Source organism: Primulina huaijiensis, chromosome 13 (genome assembly GCF_012295235.1).
Source record: "Primulina huaijiensis isolate GDHJ02 chromosome 13, ASM1229523v2, whole genome shotgun sequence".
NCBI classification, from domain to species: Eukaryota; Viridiplantae; Streptophyta; class Magnoliopsida; order Lamiales; family Gesneriaceae; genus Primulina; species Primulina huaijiensis.
This window is the reverse complement of record NC_133318.1, coordinates 16334466-16353323: the sequence shown is the minus strand read 5'-3', so window position 1 is coordinate 16353323 and position 18858 is coordinate 16334466. Positions and strand designations below refer to the sequence as shown.

The following is an 18858-nucleotide window of genomic DNA, read 5'->3' as shown; positions in this document are numbered from 1 at the left end:
TTGAGATAATAGATATGAAAATAAAGAATAAACTGGACACCGAGATTTACGTGGAAAACCCCTAAAAATTATTAGGGTAAAAACCACGGGCAAGATGAAAAGAATTAAACTATAATATTTTATGGTGTACAACTCACTCACTGTGTTTCCAAATAGAACACATACACTCTTAATACAAGAGAACAAACACCTCACAAATATTATAACACTAATAGAAGGAATAAGAAAACTCAAAAGGAGGCTTGAGAATGGGATGCATTGAAATGCCGAATGATGCTTCTATTTATAGATGCATCATTCCAGTGCGGACCTTCGTCTGCCATTTCAGAAAATCAGCTCCCGTGTTCAAATTCTCTTCAAAGAAGGCTGCCCACTTTCTTTGACAAATTTCCCGACATGCATTTAATGCACAATTGTCGACACATTATTATTATTTTAAAAAAATTGAACGAACGCGATTTTGTGGCCATTTATGAACAAAGGTCACGATCAAGTGACTGTTGTGCAATGATCGACCATCCGATTCAACTCATCAGGTCAAACTGGTGGGTGGTCGAACATTGATTTTTTTTCCTATAAAGACCCCAATCCCTTACATTTATTACACACAAATTTTCTTTCAATTCTCAATCTCTCATTCTCAAGCTTTATTTCTACATTACCAAATATCAAATGTCGATTATTGTCAATTGCTCATTTATTTTCCTAATTACTTCAATTTTATTTTTATACAAATGGTCATATCAAGTAGTAGGGATGAAGAAAAGATTATCAATATCAAGTTGGATGATTTCGATTTTCCTTCATTCAGTGTCGACAATTATTATCTTGATTTTTATGATGACGGGCAACATCAGGAACAAGAGGCCCAACTAATACATCCAAGTCAAGAAAATATGAGCAATCGAACGGCGTCTAAAACTTGGGTAGCGTCGATGTTTCGCCACACATCTAATATCTTCACCAAACATTTAGAAAAATGTGACGCCTCCCTCCGGTGATTTGTAAGTCGAATGAAAATATTGTTTGAAAACTTACAAATTTCATCAAAGATGTAGTTACGGAACTTTAACGCGGCACGTAAAAAAGAATTATCGGTGGAAATTAGTATTGAACATTCTCAAACTCAAACGCTGTCATTCTCGTATCAAACAAGTAACGATTTTCAAATATTTAGATATTCGAATTTCAAATTAGAGAAGACATGGCTAGATATTGTATGTTGGAACAGTTTTTTTTTTTTTTTTTTAGTTTTAGTGATAAATTATATTTTGAAAATTGGCTTTCAACAAGTGTTAATCCTTCTATTATACGTATCCCGCGAAATAAACTCAAACACAATATACTTAAAAGATTAGTTTTTGAATACAAAAAAGTATTAATTAAATATATTTTTTTAATTTAAACTGAAATTTATTTGTGTTCAGATATTTAGAGTGATCATTAGAAAAATAGTTCATATATAAGTATTACTTATAATTGGATTGATAGTTCTTGGAACATTAAAAAAATATTGATTGCATATAGATGTTTTAGCTAACCACATACGTCGCAAAATATTTATAAACTTATATTTAATTTTTTAGAATAATATGGTTTAACTTCTCATATTTTTTTGATAATTCTAATGAAAATACAGCTGCTATTAGTGATCTTATTAAAATATATAAACCATCAATAAGTGCTAATTTTTTCATATTATGTGAATATGTCATATTTTAAATTTGTGTGTTCAAGATGTTCTAAAATATTTAGAATGTCATATTAAACCAATTTGGAACTGCAATTTATTACATATGGACACATCTTCAAGTTATGGAACAATTAGACAAATTTTACTAGTATTTGTAAAATTTTAAAAGTGTTAAATGATGATAGTAACCAATTATATGAAATTTATTATCCGACTTTTTATTTAGTTTTAATATATTGTTGCAACATTATATGTACTTTTAGTAAACATATTAAATAGATTGATGATGCATTATTTCATTGCATTTAGGTCATGAAAGTAAAATGAGAAAAATTAGATATTCCTGAAATATTTTTATGTGACTTTGTTTTAGATCATAGACTTAAATGAGATGATTTATAAGAAATTCTAATGTTATATTATGATTTTCTACTACGGAAACATTTACATCTACCTCGTTGATTTTGTTTAATATTATAACTCATTTAAATGATATAACACCAAATATGATGGACAGATTATTAAACATGAAGCACAATCCACTACCACTAGTGCCACTTCTAAACTTCCCGTGGCCAGGTCTACCGGTCACATAGACCCCCCAAAACCTAATGCCAACACCACTCACACAATCACCAAGCCAACATCCAACTGATTGCTTCACATAAGCAAGATATTTCCATATTCTTAAGAAATAATAAATGGGAGGCTTTCTTATCCACATCTCATATGGAATTTGATCCGCTACTTTTGTATGGAGTTGGTTAACAACATTGTCGCAGTCTCAAGCACAAATCTCCAAAATGATGGCGGCAATTCAGTGAATCTCATCATAGATCGAGCCATATCTATCAATGTTCAATTACGATGTTTTGGAACACCATTAAACTGAAATGTGGTAGGTGGGGTCCACTATAATAGAATATCATTCTTCTTAAGATATTCTTCGAATTCAGTACTTAAGTATTATTCACTTCAATCTGATCGAAACGTTTTAATACTCATTCCTAATTGTTTCTATACTTCAACTCTGAATGTTTTGAACTTTTCAAATATTTCTGACTTGTATTTCATCAAATACACATATTCATACCTCGAGAAGTAATCAGAAAAGATAATGAAGTAAGAATGCACGTGTCTTGTGCTAGCACTCAACGGGCCACACACATCTGTATGGATCAAATTTAATAGATCATGTGCTCATTCCAATTTCATTTGGAAAGGGGCTTTGGTTAAGATTATCTTGTTTCCTTTTGTTTATTGTTGAAATCATTTGGACATTCATTTATCATTGTCAAAACACTTCTGGTCTAGATATTTTCTTATTTTCAGACTTGTTGCAGTGAAACAAGCATGTTCTGACTTATCATGCTTTATGGGCCTTTAAGTAGTATTTGGATCACGCTTCTTATTGCGTTTTTTTTCTTTAAAAGGTGAAGAAAGAATTTTTTCCTTATTTTGTGGCACCTTTTTTGTTCTGAACAAAGAGATTGTCAAACGAGGAATGAGTGATAACATGACGCTGTCATCATGGAACTCATTGGGAATCATCGATTCCGAGCCCACTACCTTCTTAATAAACCTAATCATATTTACATCACGCTCATGTGACAAGGCTTTATCTTGCATGCAGATAGTCATGAACTCCTTGAAAGTAGTGTGCATCACTGTAAAAGTTTGATAACGATACAACTCTTGCATGTGCAATCGAATGTCAGAAGCATTTAATATTTCATCAAATTGTCTCTACAATTCATTTGACATAGAAGCGATCATATAACACTAAGCTTGCAGACTGTGGTATCACCAACTCGCATGCTTCTACCAGTTCAGCAAGACTAACATTTTATGTGTTTCATTCAAAGAAGACCTAGTAAGTGTGTATGATATCGATTTTCGATGCCAAAAAATTTTTATTTAAAATCTATCCGGGAAGTCCACGCTGCCCAGATGTGCAGCGGCTGCCCCCCGGCATCCGCTCCGTGCATGTACGCGCGCATGTACTGCTCGAAATTATTCTGAGCAATACACGCAAATTTTTTTCCTTTTGTTTCAAAATTTTTCAGAGCCTGTAATTTTTTTTGATTTCTTAAGTGGTTGGAAAATGATTTGTTCAACACGAATAAAACAATAAACAACATAAAATCATATGATTGAGAAGCATGGGCTCTGATACCACAGTTGGAGTATCGTTTTCTCATACCCAAGACGTAATGGATGTTTAATTTTTTTGTTTTGTTTTGACGTTCAAAACGTTTTTGATCGTCATATGATTTTAAAAACAGTCATATGTTGTTTAGTTTAATTTATGTTTACGTGTTTAATGATAGCTCCAACTATCTCGCTGTTTAGACGACAATATCTCTTCTTGTAAATCTTTACGAAATTTTTTCAATCGTCTTATCAGATCCACGATCAGAGACCTGTTCATCACCTAGATTGCACTAGAAAACTATGAGAAATTTGACGTTGAGAAATTGCAGAATTCCGAAGGGGAAAAGGCGGCGCTATGGTGGCTTGGCCTTGTACTTCCTCCAAAGGTGGTGGCCGAAAATTTCAAGTGACGGAGACATATGATCTTATTGTGTTGTGTAATTTTTGTTATGTCAATTGCATTTAATAAATGTTAGGCTCGATTCTTGAAATATTCAATACCGATGAACTAAATCGAGTTTGATATGAAATCAAGCGGAAAACACTCGAAATAATCTTTCGTAGAAACCGATTAAATATTTTGTAAAGCATTTAAAATATATGCAAGTTGAATGTGTAAAAATATTTTAGTTGAAGCATTTTATCAAACACTTGGATGCAATATTTTTGTATTTGAAGAACACATAAAATGCTTCAACAATGCATCTTTAAAACTATGAAAATGATAAGTAAATGCAATAAACAAATAGACACGAATTTGTTTATGGATGTTCGGAGACTTCAAATGCTCCTACGTCACCCCTTCTTCCCCTTGGGAAGGATTCACTAGAAGACTTTGATTTATACAACTACTTGTACAAACCCATTCAGCTAGGACTTACTCACTGCCTAAACTGAAATCCTAGCATTCAAGATTGTAGGCAGCTCCTCACAATCAGCATATTGTTTAATGTCTCATATGCAAAGACTACATACACAAGTTTATTTTCTTTGTCCAAGACTCACACAACTAATCTTTGAATTTCAACTCTCTTGTATATGTGTGAGTGATTGTGTGTGAGGAATTTATCATTTACAGTGTACATCTCAAGTATCCTCACACAAGGGCTTGTGCTCTCAACTAGCTGATTTTTTCATGCTAACTGCCCATGCTTTGAATCCTCTTCAACAGCTCTTGTTTGATCTTCAAGATGATGTATTTATAAGCCCCAACAATGATATATACATTAGACACAAAAATATGACCGTTTGGAAAGTTTCTGTACTGTTTCTGAAATTGCAACGGTCAAATTCGTCTTGCTGGGCATTTTCCCGACTGGTCAACTCTGGTCGACTCAATTGGTCGTTCGGTTCAACTGGTCAGCAGCTGGTTCAGTTCAGTTCAGTTGGTCAGCTGCTGGTTCGGTTCAGTTCAACTGGTTCAGTTCAGCTGGTCTGGTTCAACTGGTCTTCAGCTGGTCTGGTTCAGTTGGTCAGCAGCTGGTTCAGTTCAGTTAGTCTGGTTCAGTTTCAACTGGTCTTCAGCTGGTCTGGTTCAATTGGTCAGCAGCTGTTTCAGTTCAGTTGGTCTGGTTCAGTTTCAGTTGGTGTGCTGAAATCAGTCTAACTGATTTCAATTTGTGCAGAACCAGTAGCTTCATCGTCATTTATCAGCATCTTAAGCTTCGATTCAGACTTTGACTTCTGAAGATGATTTGTAGATCTTTGTCTTATATTTTCAACGCATACTGAATCGCTTCATTTTGATAACCGAGCTGAGAGATATGACCAAAATACCGCAACTGATCAAACCCAACTGATTGATGTTTTCGTGTGATCAGTTCGGTAATTCAGCGCTCAGTTAGACCATGATAACATCCGATTTTTCCCAACTGACGTGAAATACGCCTTGTTCCAAATTGTGTTTTATGATCAAGAAAGTTGGCAGATTGTCATTTGGATCATCCAGCTGGGAGATATAATCAAAACACAGAAGCTCGCCAGAAATTCAGTTTGTGCAGAATTCAGTTTCAGCTTGCTTCTTGTGTTAACAACTTCACACTTGAGTAAATATGTTAGAAACACAATAACAAGTTTTGTTAACATCAAAATCTAGATTGCGAACTTGAAAAGTTCCAACAATAAACATGACATTTTAATTCCACCAGGATTTTCCTTTTTATCGCAATTTTATATTTCCATTATTTAAAAACTATCATATGGTATTTTTCATTCTTGAAAATACTATGCATTATGCATGATACACACACACACACACACATAAATAGAAACATATATATAATTAAATAATCATTATTTAATCACTGAATTAGTTATTAGTTAATTAATTAAATCTAGACTCGTCTAAAATATTTCATGAGAATTTTATAATTAGTAGTCATTAATACTAATTTATTATTTAATTAGAAAATTCTAAATTCACTAAATAAATAATTATGAACTCATTTTAACATCGATCGACGATCAGACAACACCGATTTATCGAGGATACAAATCTCGTTCATATAATTAAAAAAAAAATTCAAATGTCAAAAATTTCAAATGATTCATTTTTGGCAGTTGCTATTTTTGTGAAGTTCTTCAATAAAACATGTATTTTTACTTTCATCACTTAATTCACTATAGCTAATTTTCATAAATTCTAATAATATAATCTACTCATAAACTATTTTATAAACAATCTGTTTGATCTTCATCAAATTACAGTAGCCAAATTCAACTGCTTGAATTCGACTATCTCAACGAGAGCACAAAATTCAATATTTGTATAACTCTCAATGGTTCATGGTTACAGTTTAAAATTTCATGTGATTCAGAATAATATTTGTTCTTAAAGACTTACACTAATCAGGCTCATTCTTTTCATAATTCTCTTTATCAAGAATGTCAGAACTCATGAAGTCTGATTGTAATCATGTGATCATTGTAAAAGCATCTAGTAGCATCGTCCTATGATCCAATAAGTATCACTGATAGTGCCTGTGAAAACCATTAAGTTATTGTTAGGATGTAGTACGATCTCTTCGACCTATATATCCCGATCGAATATACAATCATTAGTATATCGAGAGTTGTCAATTAATTCGTGAAGTCCTTAAAGGAAATTTGTCAATATTTTTGTCACAAAATTATCCTCGTTAAAGTTCAGAAGTCCACGTACGAAGACCCTAGCCTTAAAACAACAAAAAAATAAATATTAAAAATTTAAATAAATTTTATTTAAAAATAAAAAATATAAAAATTACAAAATCATATTAAGCGTGACGACCTTATTGATTTCAATTACGAAAATTCAAGATATCTATCCCATGAAATGTAGAAACCGATTATATTCGAAATACATAAAATAAAATTTTCATTTTAAATAAAAAAAATATTCAATGCAATAAAATAAATTAAAAAATATTTATTATATAGAAAATACTTATTCCAAATACAAAATGCGTATTCTAGCATACTAGCTAACAATTTGCATGAATACTAATTCCAACTTGGTTTCCTCCTAAGAGTCATAATCCTAATGCATGCATGCCATTATTGTTGCCCTCTTTTCTTTGGCATTAATAATTACTCTACATAATCAATCCATAATTACAATTAAATTTTACTTATAGCCTTAACTATCTCAATAAACCAATACAAAAATTAATCTCCTATTGATATATACCTTCCGGTTCTCATCGAAAAAATCCCTGTCCTTAATTCTTTCTTGATCGATCTTCCATGGAGGAAACGGATGTGTCTTCCAACGTGAAGCTCGGGCTCGATTTGGGACTCAGTTTAACAAAATACGAGCCGGCTAAAATGGATAATTCGAAGAAAAATAAGAGGGTATTTTTTCTTGATCTTTCAATCCCACTCCATCGAAGTACTGATCTTGATGATCATCATGCTGGGTACTCGAGCTCGAGCTGTATCGGATTCATGCAAGAAGATAAAAAACAAACGAAAAAGAATGGTATTTTCGAAGGTTGCAAGGATGATGATATGAACTATTCCAAGAATTGTAGCAGGAAAAAACTGAGGCTCAGTAAAGATCAAATTACTTTGCTTGAAGATAGTTTCGGACAACATTCTACTCTCACTTTGGTAAATATATTATTAGTCACTTCAATTATTCATGAGTAAAGAAGTAGAAAAATATAATTTTTAAACCTCTTTTTGTGATAAATTTCCAAAAAAAATTCGTAGTATTCTGACCATTTTTCATCGAGGCTGCATATTTCTTAACACTGAAAATTCCTGTTTATTTATTTATTTTAGTCGGAGCATGTGTTTGTTACCATTGGTTCTCGGACCTGAGATCTAGTCTCAGACTCGAGACTTTTGTGTCATTTAAACTATAAGTCATCGGCACTCAAGGATCGATTTTCTTGACATGTCAAGATGATAATCAGAGAGTGTTGTTTAATTTCATCAGAATAATAAATATTTCCGAACAGTTATAAATAATATTTGGTGACAGGCTCAGAAACAAGCACTTGCAGAAAAGTTAAACCTAAAACCTAGGCAGGTAGAAGTTTGGTTTCAAAACCGAAGAGCAAGGTAATAATTTCTTCTTCTTTTCTTTGGAATATCCATTAATATTTAATGCATGATTTAATCTTCTTCATTTTAATTAGGATTGTAATAAAATCTTGAACTATATATCAAACAGATAATATATTTTTACTATATATATCTTTCAAATGCAGGACCAAACTGAAGCAAACTGAGATAGATTGTGAAGTCTTGAAGAAGAAATTCGAAAGATTAAGCGAGGAGAATAGGCGTTTGCATAACCAGTTGTTAGAATTGCGCTCTCCACAGCCCACATCGGCAGCGGCAACAGCTCCATCACTACAGCACTTATTCTATCAAATGCCGAAAGAGTCAGCTATTCACAGAACGTGCTCCTCGTGCGAGAAAATTCTGAAGAGTCGCGGTGGAAAGAAGACGAAGGCGGCGGCGGCCGTAGACGCACCACAGAAATGATCAATGAAGATTAAGCAAAATAACGACTCAAACGGCCTAAACAGCTAGGGCTTGTAGCCTGGAAGAGAGAACTAACAAGAATTAAAGTAACTGAAATTTGGATTATTGTATATTAATGATTGTTTTTTTCAAAAAAATTCCGGAACAGTAAATCGACCCTTCATCCCAAATTTGAGACATTTGTATCAGATGAGATATACGTTATCCGCGTGAATATTAACAACACTTAATACTGCTTTTTAATATGAGTAGTCTCTTGTGAGACGATCTCACGAATCTTTATCTGTGAGATGGGTCAATCCTACCGATATTCACAATAAAAAATAATATTCTTGGCATAAAAAGTAATATTTTTTCATGGATGACCCAAATAAGAGATCTGTTTCACAAAATACGACCCGTGAGACCGTCTCACATAAGTTTTTGTCTTTTAATAAATATCAAATCTCTAATATGAATTCAATAAAAGGATTCAAATTCATAATAATTTTATTTTTTGAGCATCAACTTCAATCAAAACTAAATTGGGTTTCAAACAATAGTAGTATATTACCATCAATAAGTGATTTTAGCAATATTTGTGCATAATAATTTAAGATAATAGGTATATCAATTTTTTTTAAAAAAAAAAAAAAAACAATCTTCTGATACTAGATGTACAATTATATTTCTTTACTTGATAAAGAAAAACTATAAAATTCAGACTCGGTTTGGTACAAAAGATTAGATTTTAAAAAAAAATCATTGTATCATTCCTATTTGACTCAAATTTTACACTAATTTAAGTTAAAAAAAATATTTATATTATGCTTATCTTTCAATTTATCATCTCGACTTCCATCATCTCAAAACTTCAAATTACATATCATCATGTACTTATATGCATAAATAATTGGCTTCAATTAAAATATTATCAACAATTATTACATCCAAATAAAACCCCATTCACTAATTCTAGATGATTTAAAACCTCTAGAAAAAATATTTTTCAGGATATATAAAACATATACTATATTATTTTTGTTTTTAATTATTAAATTTGAGGGATATGTAAAATATATACTTTATTTTTAACATATCCTAATAATTTTTTTTATAACTTTTATTTATACTTTTGAATTCTAAAATGATCATATCACAAAAAAACATAAAAATTATTACAAAAAGTCATTTTTAAACATTTTGAATTTTATTAATTATAATCCCTAGTTATTTTACGCAAAATTTATTTAATGTAAAAAAAATTCATATATATACACACATGCATGTCATCGGACACTAATATATATAAATTATTTTTTCTCTAGGCATTAATGAGTTTCATTGTAAAACTTAATTGCAGAAGTTAGATATTTCACCAAACATCAAATTTAATTTTAAAAAAAAATATCATCAAAAGGGATTTACATGGCCAAGAAAATCTTCATGAGGTACTATAGATATGATGCGATTATATCATTACTATTCTGGTAATTTTTATATGTTTATTAATGAATGATTTAATTTATTTATTACTCAAAAATTCATAACAATCAATATTTGAAACTTTTTGCAAAAATGGCGAAGCATAACAATTAAAACACAAAATTAGATGCAAAGAAACTAAGAGTAGGTCTCTTGTGAGACGATCTCAAGAATATTTATCTGTGAGACGGGTCAACCTACCGATATTCACAATAAAAAGTAATACTCTTAGCATTAAAAGTAATACTTTCATTGATGAAAATAAGATATATGTCTCACAAAATACGACCCGTGAGACCGTCTCACACAAGTTTTTGCTAGAAACTAAATAGTTTTGAAGTAATTGATTTATGTAGTATAAAATGGAAAAAAAATGTCATTTTAATTCTTCTTCTTTTTTTATGACATAAAAAACCGCAGCTAGTATGGACTAGGTAAATTTTTAGATTAACGCAGTATCCTACAGATCACAGTAACCAAGTAAACATCACCAGATAAGACGTGTGCAACATACTCATATCAGAACGTATTAGTAAGGAGACCGCGTTGGGTTGCACTTGTATGACAACATTATAGAACAAATTTTAGTATGTAAATAAATCATTAAATCCAACTAATCAACACAAATAAATATGTTAGAACTTTAAATAAAATGAAAAAATTTGTGCTCCACAAAATTATATATCTACTTTCCATAGTCCACTAACCATAACCAAAACTAAATATTATTATTACTATTATTTTTATCATTATTTACTCCTTATACTCTAATTACAATTAGCACAACTAAAATGAACAAAGAATGCAAGCATGTAGACTACTCTATCAATGTTAATTATTAATAAAGTGTCTATACTATAGGATTATTCTCGATTAATGGCAAATGAGTGAATAGTACCCCTACCTTAATAACTCACGAGTATTATATTATTTTTAAAATCTAGAAAACTTTGATATATATAAAATATGATTACAAATCGAAAAATAATGTTAACATAGTTATTTTTTAACTCCAATAATTTTAAATTTAAGTCAAACAACGCGAGATGATGTAAAGATCGATATTGAATCGGATCGACTCATCCTTTGATATATATCTAACCATGTGATACTCCGTGTATTTTCATTATAATATTGAACTTCGTTGTAGGTAAAATCTTGTAGTATCGACTCCCTTTAATGGACATTTCGTAAGTCAATGTACTACAAAGCATAATGTCAAGAAATTAGGGACAACCATAAAGTACATAATTTCGGAATGTTTTTGTATTACATTTAAATTTTTTTAAAAAAATAGATTTTCTTTTGTGATATGAATTTATTCAATGATTTACCACATGGGGATAATTTTGAAACCCATTTTTCATTGTTTTTCCCACAAAAAAAAAAATTTGTCAAAATATTGGTGTACTCAATATATGTATAGAGAGAGCTGTCAAAATGGACCAGCGGAGCTAGGCAAGCGACTATTTGGGCAGGTCGAAAAATTGTGAACTCAACCCGAATTTTGGACGAGAGAAAACGAAATTTTTTTAACTCATTCCGTCTATTTGGTGTGATGGGATTAATCTTACCTATGTTGATGGCTTTACATACACAATTCTCTCTAAAATCAAAACAATGAATAATATTAAAACTTCTCCATAGAAGCAAAAAAAAAAAATACTGACAATATTTACACAGACCAGTTTGAAAATAGTATAAATATTACATAGATCGAATTTAAAAGCCTTGTGTATATAATAATGTTAATCCAAACAAAAACACGATACAGTAATTAGAAACCGGACCAAAAAGGAATAATTAAACCAGCAGGGTTAGTTAAAAGCTTTCGACAATTTCTTGTGCAAGTTCCATCACACATGCTCCTCTCCACCATCTCCATGGTGGTTCTCACCATTTTCTTTTCCAATCTTCGATTTTGATATTGGTAATACCGATGATTGCCTCGAAGAAATTTTGGTTGCCGATTGGTGCCGTGAATTCAAGTTGAGGTACGTGTAGAAAGACATGCCAACGAGTGCCGTGGCGGCTCCAAGAATGCTCGTTGATCCAGGATTTGAACCGAAAAGATGAAACCCTCCAAGAAGTATGACACATGTTTTGAACTGTCCAAGAACGACGTGGGTCGTAGCAGAAGTTGCCCTGATCAAGCAGAAAGAGCAAAAACAAAAAAGCAATAAATCTCAGATCGAAGACATATTAAAATCAACAGGAAACCTGAACCCGTGTGGTCATTGGTCGTAAACCCAAGTGAAAGACAGTGTCTGCTCATAGGTTGCTCGACAATTGCTGGTCCAGACAACCAGAACAAAAAGACAGCCCATGAGAAGCCGCTGCACAACTCGATTCACTTTTGATGCCTTTTTCTCACCGAACTATATGTTCAAGAGTAAACTCATATCTCAATCTTGAGAGTGGAAATCATATGCTATCATAAAAAGCTTTTTTAAATATTTTATAAATGGGAGGATCTCTCTCTGTAAAGGAGAGGAACTAAAGAAAAATCTCTCGGTTGGATAGAACTCAGCTTCTTTTTAACATAGCTACCATCAAAGGATAGGATATAGGTAGACCCTCACTCTATTCCCTCAGTTTGTGCACCTGTCCCCAATGGAAGAATGAGTGATATTTTCCCCTGCATATCATGGCCTTACCACCCGGTCCCCAATGGCAAGCGGGGGTCCAAGTGATAAGGTAGCGGAGCTAGGAAATAATCCTTAACAACTGCTTCTTCACCTTACCTGTCTAAAGCTCAACAGAGGATTCCTATTAATCTGGTCTTGTAATTTGCAATTTTTTATTTTTAGTTCTAATGACGGTAAATTTTCATTTTTAATCCTGAAACTTTTATTTTTTTTCCATTTTTCGTACTATTTCAGTGAATTTTTATTTTTAGTCATACTAACTATTATAATGTATTCATCTTGGTCATTTAACTTGTATGATTTTTCATTCGTTACAGGACACAAAAAAATGCAAGTTATAGGACTAAAAATCCAAATTCATTGTTAACAAGACCAAAATTGAAAAAAAAAATGCAAATTCCAAGATCAAAAATATAAATTTTCAATTATAAATTAGTACAACTCTTTCCACGTGAGTGGGCAAGAAAAGAATCAAGAAATTCGATCAACTGTATGATAACCAAATCACGAGAACTTATTGGTCATCTACTTCAGAATTAAACAAATCTGTTGAGGAAAAAAATAAAACTGTTTGGCCATCAGCAGATGTCGTAGAAGTAAATATAGCATCAACGTTATAAAGCTGCAAAGAAATGGTCTACAAGAATAGAAGCAACAACCCATTTGTAAAAGCAGAGAACACATACCCGAGTGCTAGAGCACCAGACCATTGAAGCAAGAAGCCAAGAAAAGCTGAAGCACCAATGGCAGCAGAGTTATGAAGGCTCCAATCAAATGACAGGACACCAGGAGGGTCCAGTGATGGCATTAACATCAGCAAGAAAAACAAAGTAATCGGTGTGGTCTTCCACATCAGCCTGTCACAAGAACATAAGCATGCAAGCATGAACATTCAATCAGTGACATTTTCTGAACGTATCAACAGAATGAAAAAAAGCATGTTTTACTCAAAAATCCTATGATAACTTACGCTAGGGCATTCCAGTTTTCTTGTTGTTGAAGATTAGACCACAATATTTTATTAACTGCACTTGGCACAATCCAAGCTAGTGCTATGCAAGCACCGAAGAAATGAAACTGAATATCAGTTACTGTAGCCACAGAAACACCAACTGATACGACAGTAAGAGCAAACACCTAGAGACATTGTAATAAGCATCAAACATATCAAAACCAACGTAATGGCCCGATTTTTCTTATTTAAGCAGCAATTACAAATTTCATATAAATATACATGAATAACAAGTATATAAACAGGATGATGACAAATATTGGTGATGGCTGATAAGCCCAAATCTTATAGAGATTTTAAAGGATTTAATTTTATAATTTTGGTGTTTATCTAGAATTTTTATCCCTAATTATGTACCTATCTGGATTAATTTTATATTGATTCTAGATTTGAATAAAAGAAGAAAAATGACTAATTTGGGAGATAAGATGATTTTACAACACTTCAAAGGCAACAAAATACCAAAAAAAAGAAATAAAATATTTTTATATTTTATTCCTTGAAAATATTGAAGTTTTGGAAGAAAATCGGTATAGATCTTGGTAAATAAAATCTCTACAATCTTATCTACAATTTTTGAACTTGACATGGGCTTCAAGGAGTTGGAGGATTAGGCCCATTATGAAATATAAAAGGCGGCGTACACAGAAGGGAGAAGGAGAAGAGCAAAAAAGTAGAGAAGATTACGGAGCAGAACAGGAGGGAGGAACAGAGGACCACAGAGAAGATGAGGGCAAAGACGTGAGGGAGGGAGAATGGCAGAAGAGGAGGCAGAGACGTAGAGAACAGAAGGGAGCAGAAATGAAGGGCGGAAGCTGAGAAGGAAGAGAACAGAAGACTACAGTGAAGACAATAATAGAATGAAAGAAGAACACGGAGGAAAACCTCAACACACGCCAAAAATCACTGAGAATTCCTCTTATTTCTTCTTGATTATGTTTTCATCTATGAATTTAAATATGAGTTTTCAATTTTGTTTGGAATTTATGGAATAAATTTCTTTAGACTAAGACCACAATAGGGCCAAACAATATTTTGTTTGATATTTGGCTTACTTTCAATATATTATTTTTCTTGATTTTAGATATTGATCGATGTTTATTTAATATTTCTTGTCAATAGCTTGATCAACTATTTACATGTTTGTTGATTAACCATGAATCGGAAGATGATTGGTTAAATATAACAACAAAGACGTCATCAACACATGATTAAACTGACTAGAAATAGTATTCGGTTTCAGTGTGCGGTTTTAGGTGAAAACAGAAATTCCACAAAAATTTAATGCATTTATATCTAATTAAATTCAATTAGAAATAATTGAACTGTTAGATTTAAATAGGTTTATTAACTCGAGGAATCGTTAAATAAATAAATTGGAGATTTCACCGTGATTGTCAAGAATTAAATAATTAATTAAATTTTAACATGTGTCAACATAGTAGAGTTTGGTACCGTTGTACGTCTTATTTCTTTATTTGAAGTTGAATCCCTGCTCGATCTTTGAATCCGTCGTTTTTAGTTGCAATTATTTTATTTAATAGTCTAGATTAATAATTCATATATAATCTTTTTATTTATTTTGTCTAGCTTAAGTTAAGTTATAAAAATTCTAGTAATTAAATATTAGTCTCTGTGAGATCGATACTTGGACTAATCATTCATTTACTATAACTTGACCTAGTCCGCTTGCTAGATTTATTCCCAACCGAAATCGTCGGTCAATAGCTTAAGTAATTTGTGAACAACCAAACAACCCAGTGGTAGAGCCGTTAGTTTATCATAATATAAATTTTGGATTCAAGTCATATAAGTGGAAAATTTAAAATACTAAAATAATAATGTTGGAAGTTTTGCATTTCAATTTCTATGATAAATAAATACCAGATCAAAAAAGATCTAAGAAATCTTAATAAGATCAACTACCAGAGAGTTTTACCTTCCTTGCTGAGATTCTTTTCCCGAATAGCACGAACTCTGCTAAAACAATTGCTGGTGTAACTGCAATTTTAGCCATCTGATAAAATCCAACACTGAAAAATATATCTACTGTATTATTCAAGAAGTAAAGATGACAAGAGGAAAAAAAATTAAAAGATACGTGACGCCTCACCTATTATATTTTAAGCTAACATTGGCAAGACCGGTAGAGAGAGACATAACAATACCAAGAGACAACAATGAAAAATATTTTGTTGACTTTGGCGGAGAAGATAAAGAGAGTATGGACAGAGCTTTTAAAAGAACCATTATCACCCAACTAAAGAAATAATGAATAAAAGTCAAGAAAATAGGATAATTAAATCCAACTTTTATGATAACCTGAAAAACAAAAAGCAATAGTCAGAATCTTTATTATTATTTGATTTCCATGTGGCATGAAGTATGTGTGGGGGATATATGGCTTACCAATTTATTCATTAAGATTATACTGACAGAAACCAAGAAATTAAAGGTAAGTGCAATGGTGGGCCCCAATAAAGATTGTTGCGGTCGCTTCGCCCCAGTAAGTGACCGCAATTTACTAAACATGGAAGCCCGTAACTCCTCCAGGGCTCTACCTAACAGAATTGGAGAAGCATCAGTGCTATGCATCTTAAAACATGGTAAGTAATCCTCAGAAATTTAATTTTTTTTTTAAAAACACACCTTGGCTGTTGTAAAACAATCAAGATTTGAGACACAAAATTGAAACATATGATTTATAGATAGAAGCAATGCCTCAGCAAATTGTTAGCTGTTGAGTCATAACAACTACTCAAACCAAATTAAACCTAATTTCCAGGTCTTGAGATTCCATATTTTAAGATTTGGCCGTGGAAGCAAAGGATTGTAGTATATGTCCGCCATGATATGGTATCTCAAAACACACAAGTATAAAAGAGAGACAAAATTGAACAGCATGCATGCTCATGCTCTAACCTTTCATAGAAAGGTGAAAATAACAAACGAGGACTAATTTTACAAAAACAAATTGATATTGACTGCAAGGATAGAGTAGAAAAAATAACACATAACAAAACTAAGAAAACAGATACTACAGAAAGCTTTTAAAAACCATAGAGATGCATCAAATTAACAATCCAAATCTGGAATATCCCACTCTTGCCCAAGTGAAATAAATTTGAGCACAATCTTTAACATCCCATAAAGCAAAGTGGAAAATCAGAATACAAAATTAAAACGGAGTCAATTTGTTTCTATCATGCCCTTCGCAGAATTAATAAGCTATGTTGCAAACCAGCTACCCCTGGGCAAAATTTTCAGTTGCATCAGATTTCAGGACTTATTATAGCCTCTTAGCATAAGAATTTGAAGCGAAAGATAGATCAAAGCTTTTTATGTGTAGATGATAGGTGAAAGAAGGAAGATTGGAATGTGCAAACAACTGAAACAAGCATAGATGTCTCAAAGTGAATGGGACTGCCAAACGTAAAGGTGTCCACGCGACAACATGAACAGGGCTAAAACTGGTACTTGTAAAACCATTCCGAGACTTTGTAGATCAAGGTTGGATCTATGGAAAATCTTAAGATTTTAGTTTTGATTTTCCTCTAATTTAAAGTTCAATGTTGTCTCTCAACGTCTCTCAGGGATGATTATCGGCATTTAGATGTGTAATGCCGGTGCTTCAACTCTACTTTTATATGCCAATTTCATCTTCGGATATGGTGCTTTCAGCGTCATGCATGGAAAAATGTATGGCCCTTTATTTTGGTTAACCGAATCATTTCAAGAGCAAAACACAATCGAAGATCCTCAGAATCATCACCTTCCTAAAAACACCATCAAGATAAGCACTAGCCACTAAACTAAAATGACAAGTTAAACACCAGTTTGGTTAAATCCACTGCCAAATTTCAGTTCGCTGCCAACTTTTTAGTCAGAAATTCCATCATACAAAATATTTTAGCATCCACGACTGTCTTTTCTCTATTGAGTAATTTTTTGTTAAAAATTGATACTTTTTCAAAATCAAAACAGATAAAGGGAGAAAAAATCGAATCTTGCTATATTTTAACCCCTCTCAAGCAATTAAATATCCATTCTTGTTAACAATTCAGAATGGTAAATACAATTCAAGGCTTGAAACGGAAAACCATATGCTTGGAACTATGTCAATCCTACATTCCAAAATCAGTCATCTCCAGCATTCACGAAATAGATAAAACAGACTCCAAGCCAAGTGACTACAATTAAACAGAAGGAAAAGAAAACGCATACTTTAAGCACGGTAAAAATTTCAAAACTACTTCTATACTGGATCAAGAAAAATTCACCAGTGTGTTACTTTTACTAAAATTTACAATGAAAACTTTAGTTGATTAGTTAATACCCTTTTTCCCATCGGCAACACATCGTTTCAACTAAATGGTGGAATTTGCGATTTCTTAAAGAAAACACATTTCAAATATATATCGCAAAATAAATGTGCTCACATTTTAATCAGAATATCAAATTCAGAGGGAAAAAAATACAGAGGTAGCCCAAATCAAAAGGAAAAAATGAAAAAGAAAGTGAAAGTAATTGACCTCTTTCTCCAGCATCGCTATCCTTTCTCTTAAGAATTTTCCTTATATCTTTTCTAACGAAAAAACCCAACATTTTTTTTTTTGCTGAAACTGCTACTTTCTATATCACAATCCCAGCATTCCCCTTAACAGATAGATATGGGTAAGCACTGGATTAAAGAAGATAACATGCATTAATTGGATACATATCCGCAAGCCCAGCTCTTTATCGGATATACATGATAATATGATTATAAAATACCAAAAAAAAAAAAGAAAGAAAACACTTTGTGCAATGCGCAGATTTAGGGAGAGTGCGAGTGTGTGTGAGAGAGTGCGGCCGAGGATCTTGCGGCGAGATTTAGTGTGTTAAGGTAAGTTAAGGGCCTGTTTGGGTGGTGT

At 32.3% G+C, this 18858-nt stretch overlaps 2 protein-coding genes across 4 annotated transcripts; one reads left to right on the top strand and one right to left on the bottom strand.

The window, feature by feature from the left end:
* The first annotated feature begins 7355 nt into the window (after positions 1-7355).
* Positions 7356-8996, top strand: LOC140990830 (homeobox-leucine zipper protein HOX15-like). Its single transcript, XM_073460651.1, has 3 exons — positions 7356-7936; positions 8313-8392; positions 8542-8996. Exons 1-3 carry the CDS (start codon positions 7571-7573, stop codon positions 8819-8821), a joined length of 726 nt encoding a protein of 241 aa, XP_073316752.1. The 5' UTR covers positions 7356-7570; the 3' UTR covers positions 8822-8996.
* A 2914-nt stretch (positions 8997-11910) lies between these two features.
* On the bottom strand, positions 11911-18844 carry LOC140991466 (nucleotide-sugar uncharacterized transporter 2-like). Of its 3 annotated transcripts, none has more exons than XM_073461430.1 (7): positions 18478-18844; positions 16355-16506; positions 16059-16267; positions 15885-15946; positions 13904-13985; positions 13620-13790; positions 11911-12430 (listed from the first exon to the last, which is right to left on the bottom strand). In XM_073461430.1, exons 1-7 carry the CDS (start codon positions 18548-18550, stop codon positions 12142-12144), a joined length of 1038 nt encoding a protein of 345 aa, XP_073317531.1. In that variant the 5' UTR covers positions 18551-18844; the 3' UTR covers positions 11911-12141. The 3 variants fall into 3 exon arrangements, with proteins under 3 accessions (XP_073317531.1, XP_073317529.1, XP_073317530.1); XM_073461428.1 differs by having other exon boundaries at positions 13904-14070; positions 15885-15978; positions 18478-18840; XM_073461429.1 differs by having other exon boundaries at positions 13904-14070; positions 15885-15978; positions 16355-16502; positions 18478-18840.
* Between the last annotated feature and the right edge of the window lie 14 nt (positions 18845-18858).

Bases quoted from the DNA above. Each gene is read 5' to 3' on its own strand.
- LOC140991466 (XM_073461428.1), bottom strand. From the start codon at position 18,550: ATGTTGGGTTTTTTCGTTAGAAAAGATATAAGGAAAATTCTTAAGAGA. The intron at 16,507-18,477 runs GTCAATTACTTT...CAATTCTGTTAG, and splicing joins TAGCGATGCTGGAGAAAGAG to GTAGAGCCCTGGAGGAGTTA. The intron at 12,431-13,619 runs GTATGTGTTCTC...CTGCTTGATCAG, and splicing joins TCTGGTGCTCTAGCACTCGG to GGCAACTTCTGCTACGACCC.
- LOC140990830 (XM_073460651.1), top strand. From the start codon at position 7,571: ATGGAGGAAACGGATGTGTCTTCCAACGTGAAGCTCGGGCTCGATTTG. The intron at 7,937-8,312 runs GTAAATATATTA...ATTTGGTGACAG, and splicing joins AACATTCTACTCTCACTTTG to GCTCAGAAACAAGCACTTGC. The intron at 8,393-8,541 runs GTAATAATTTCT...TTTCAAATGCAG, and splicing joins TTTCAAAACCGAAGAGCAAG to GACCAAACTGAAGCAAACTG.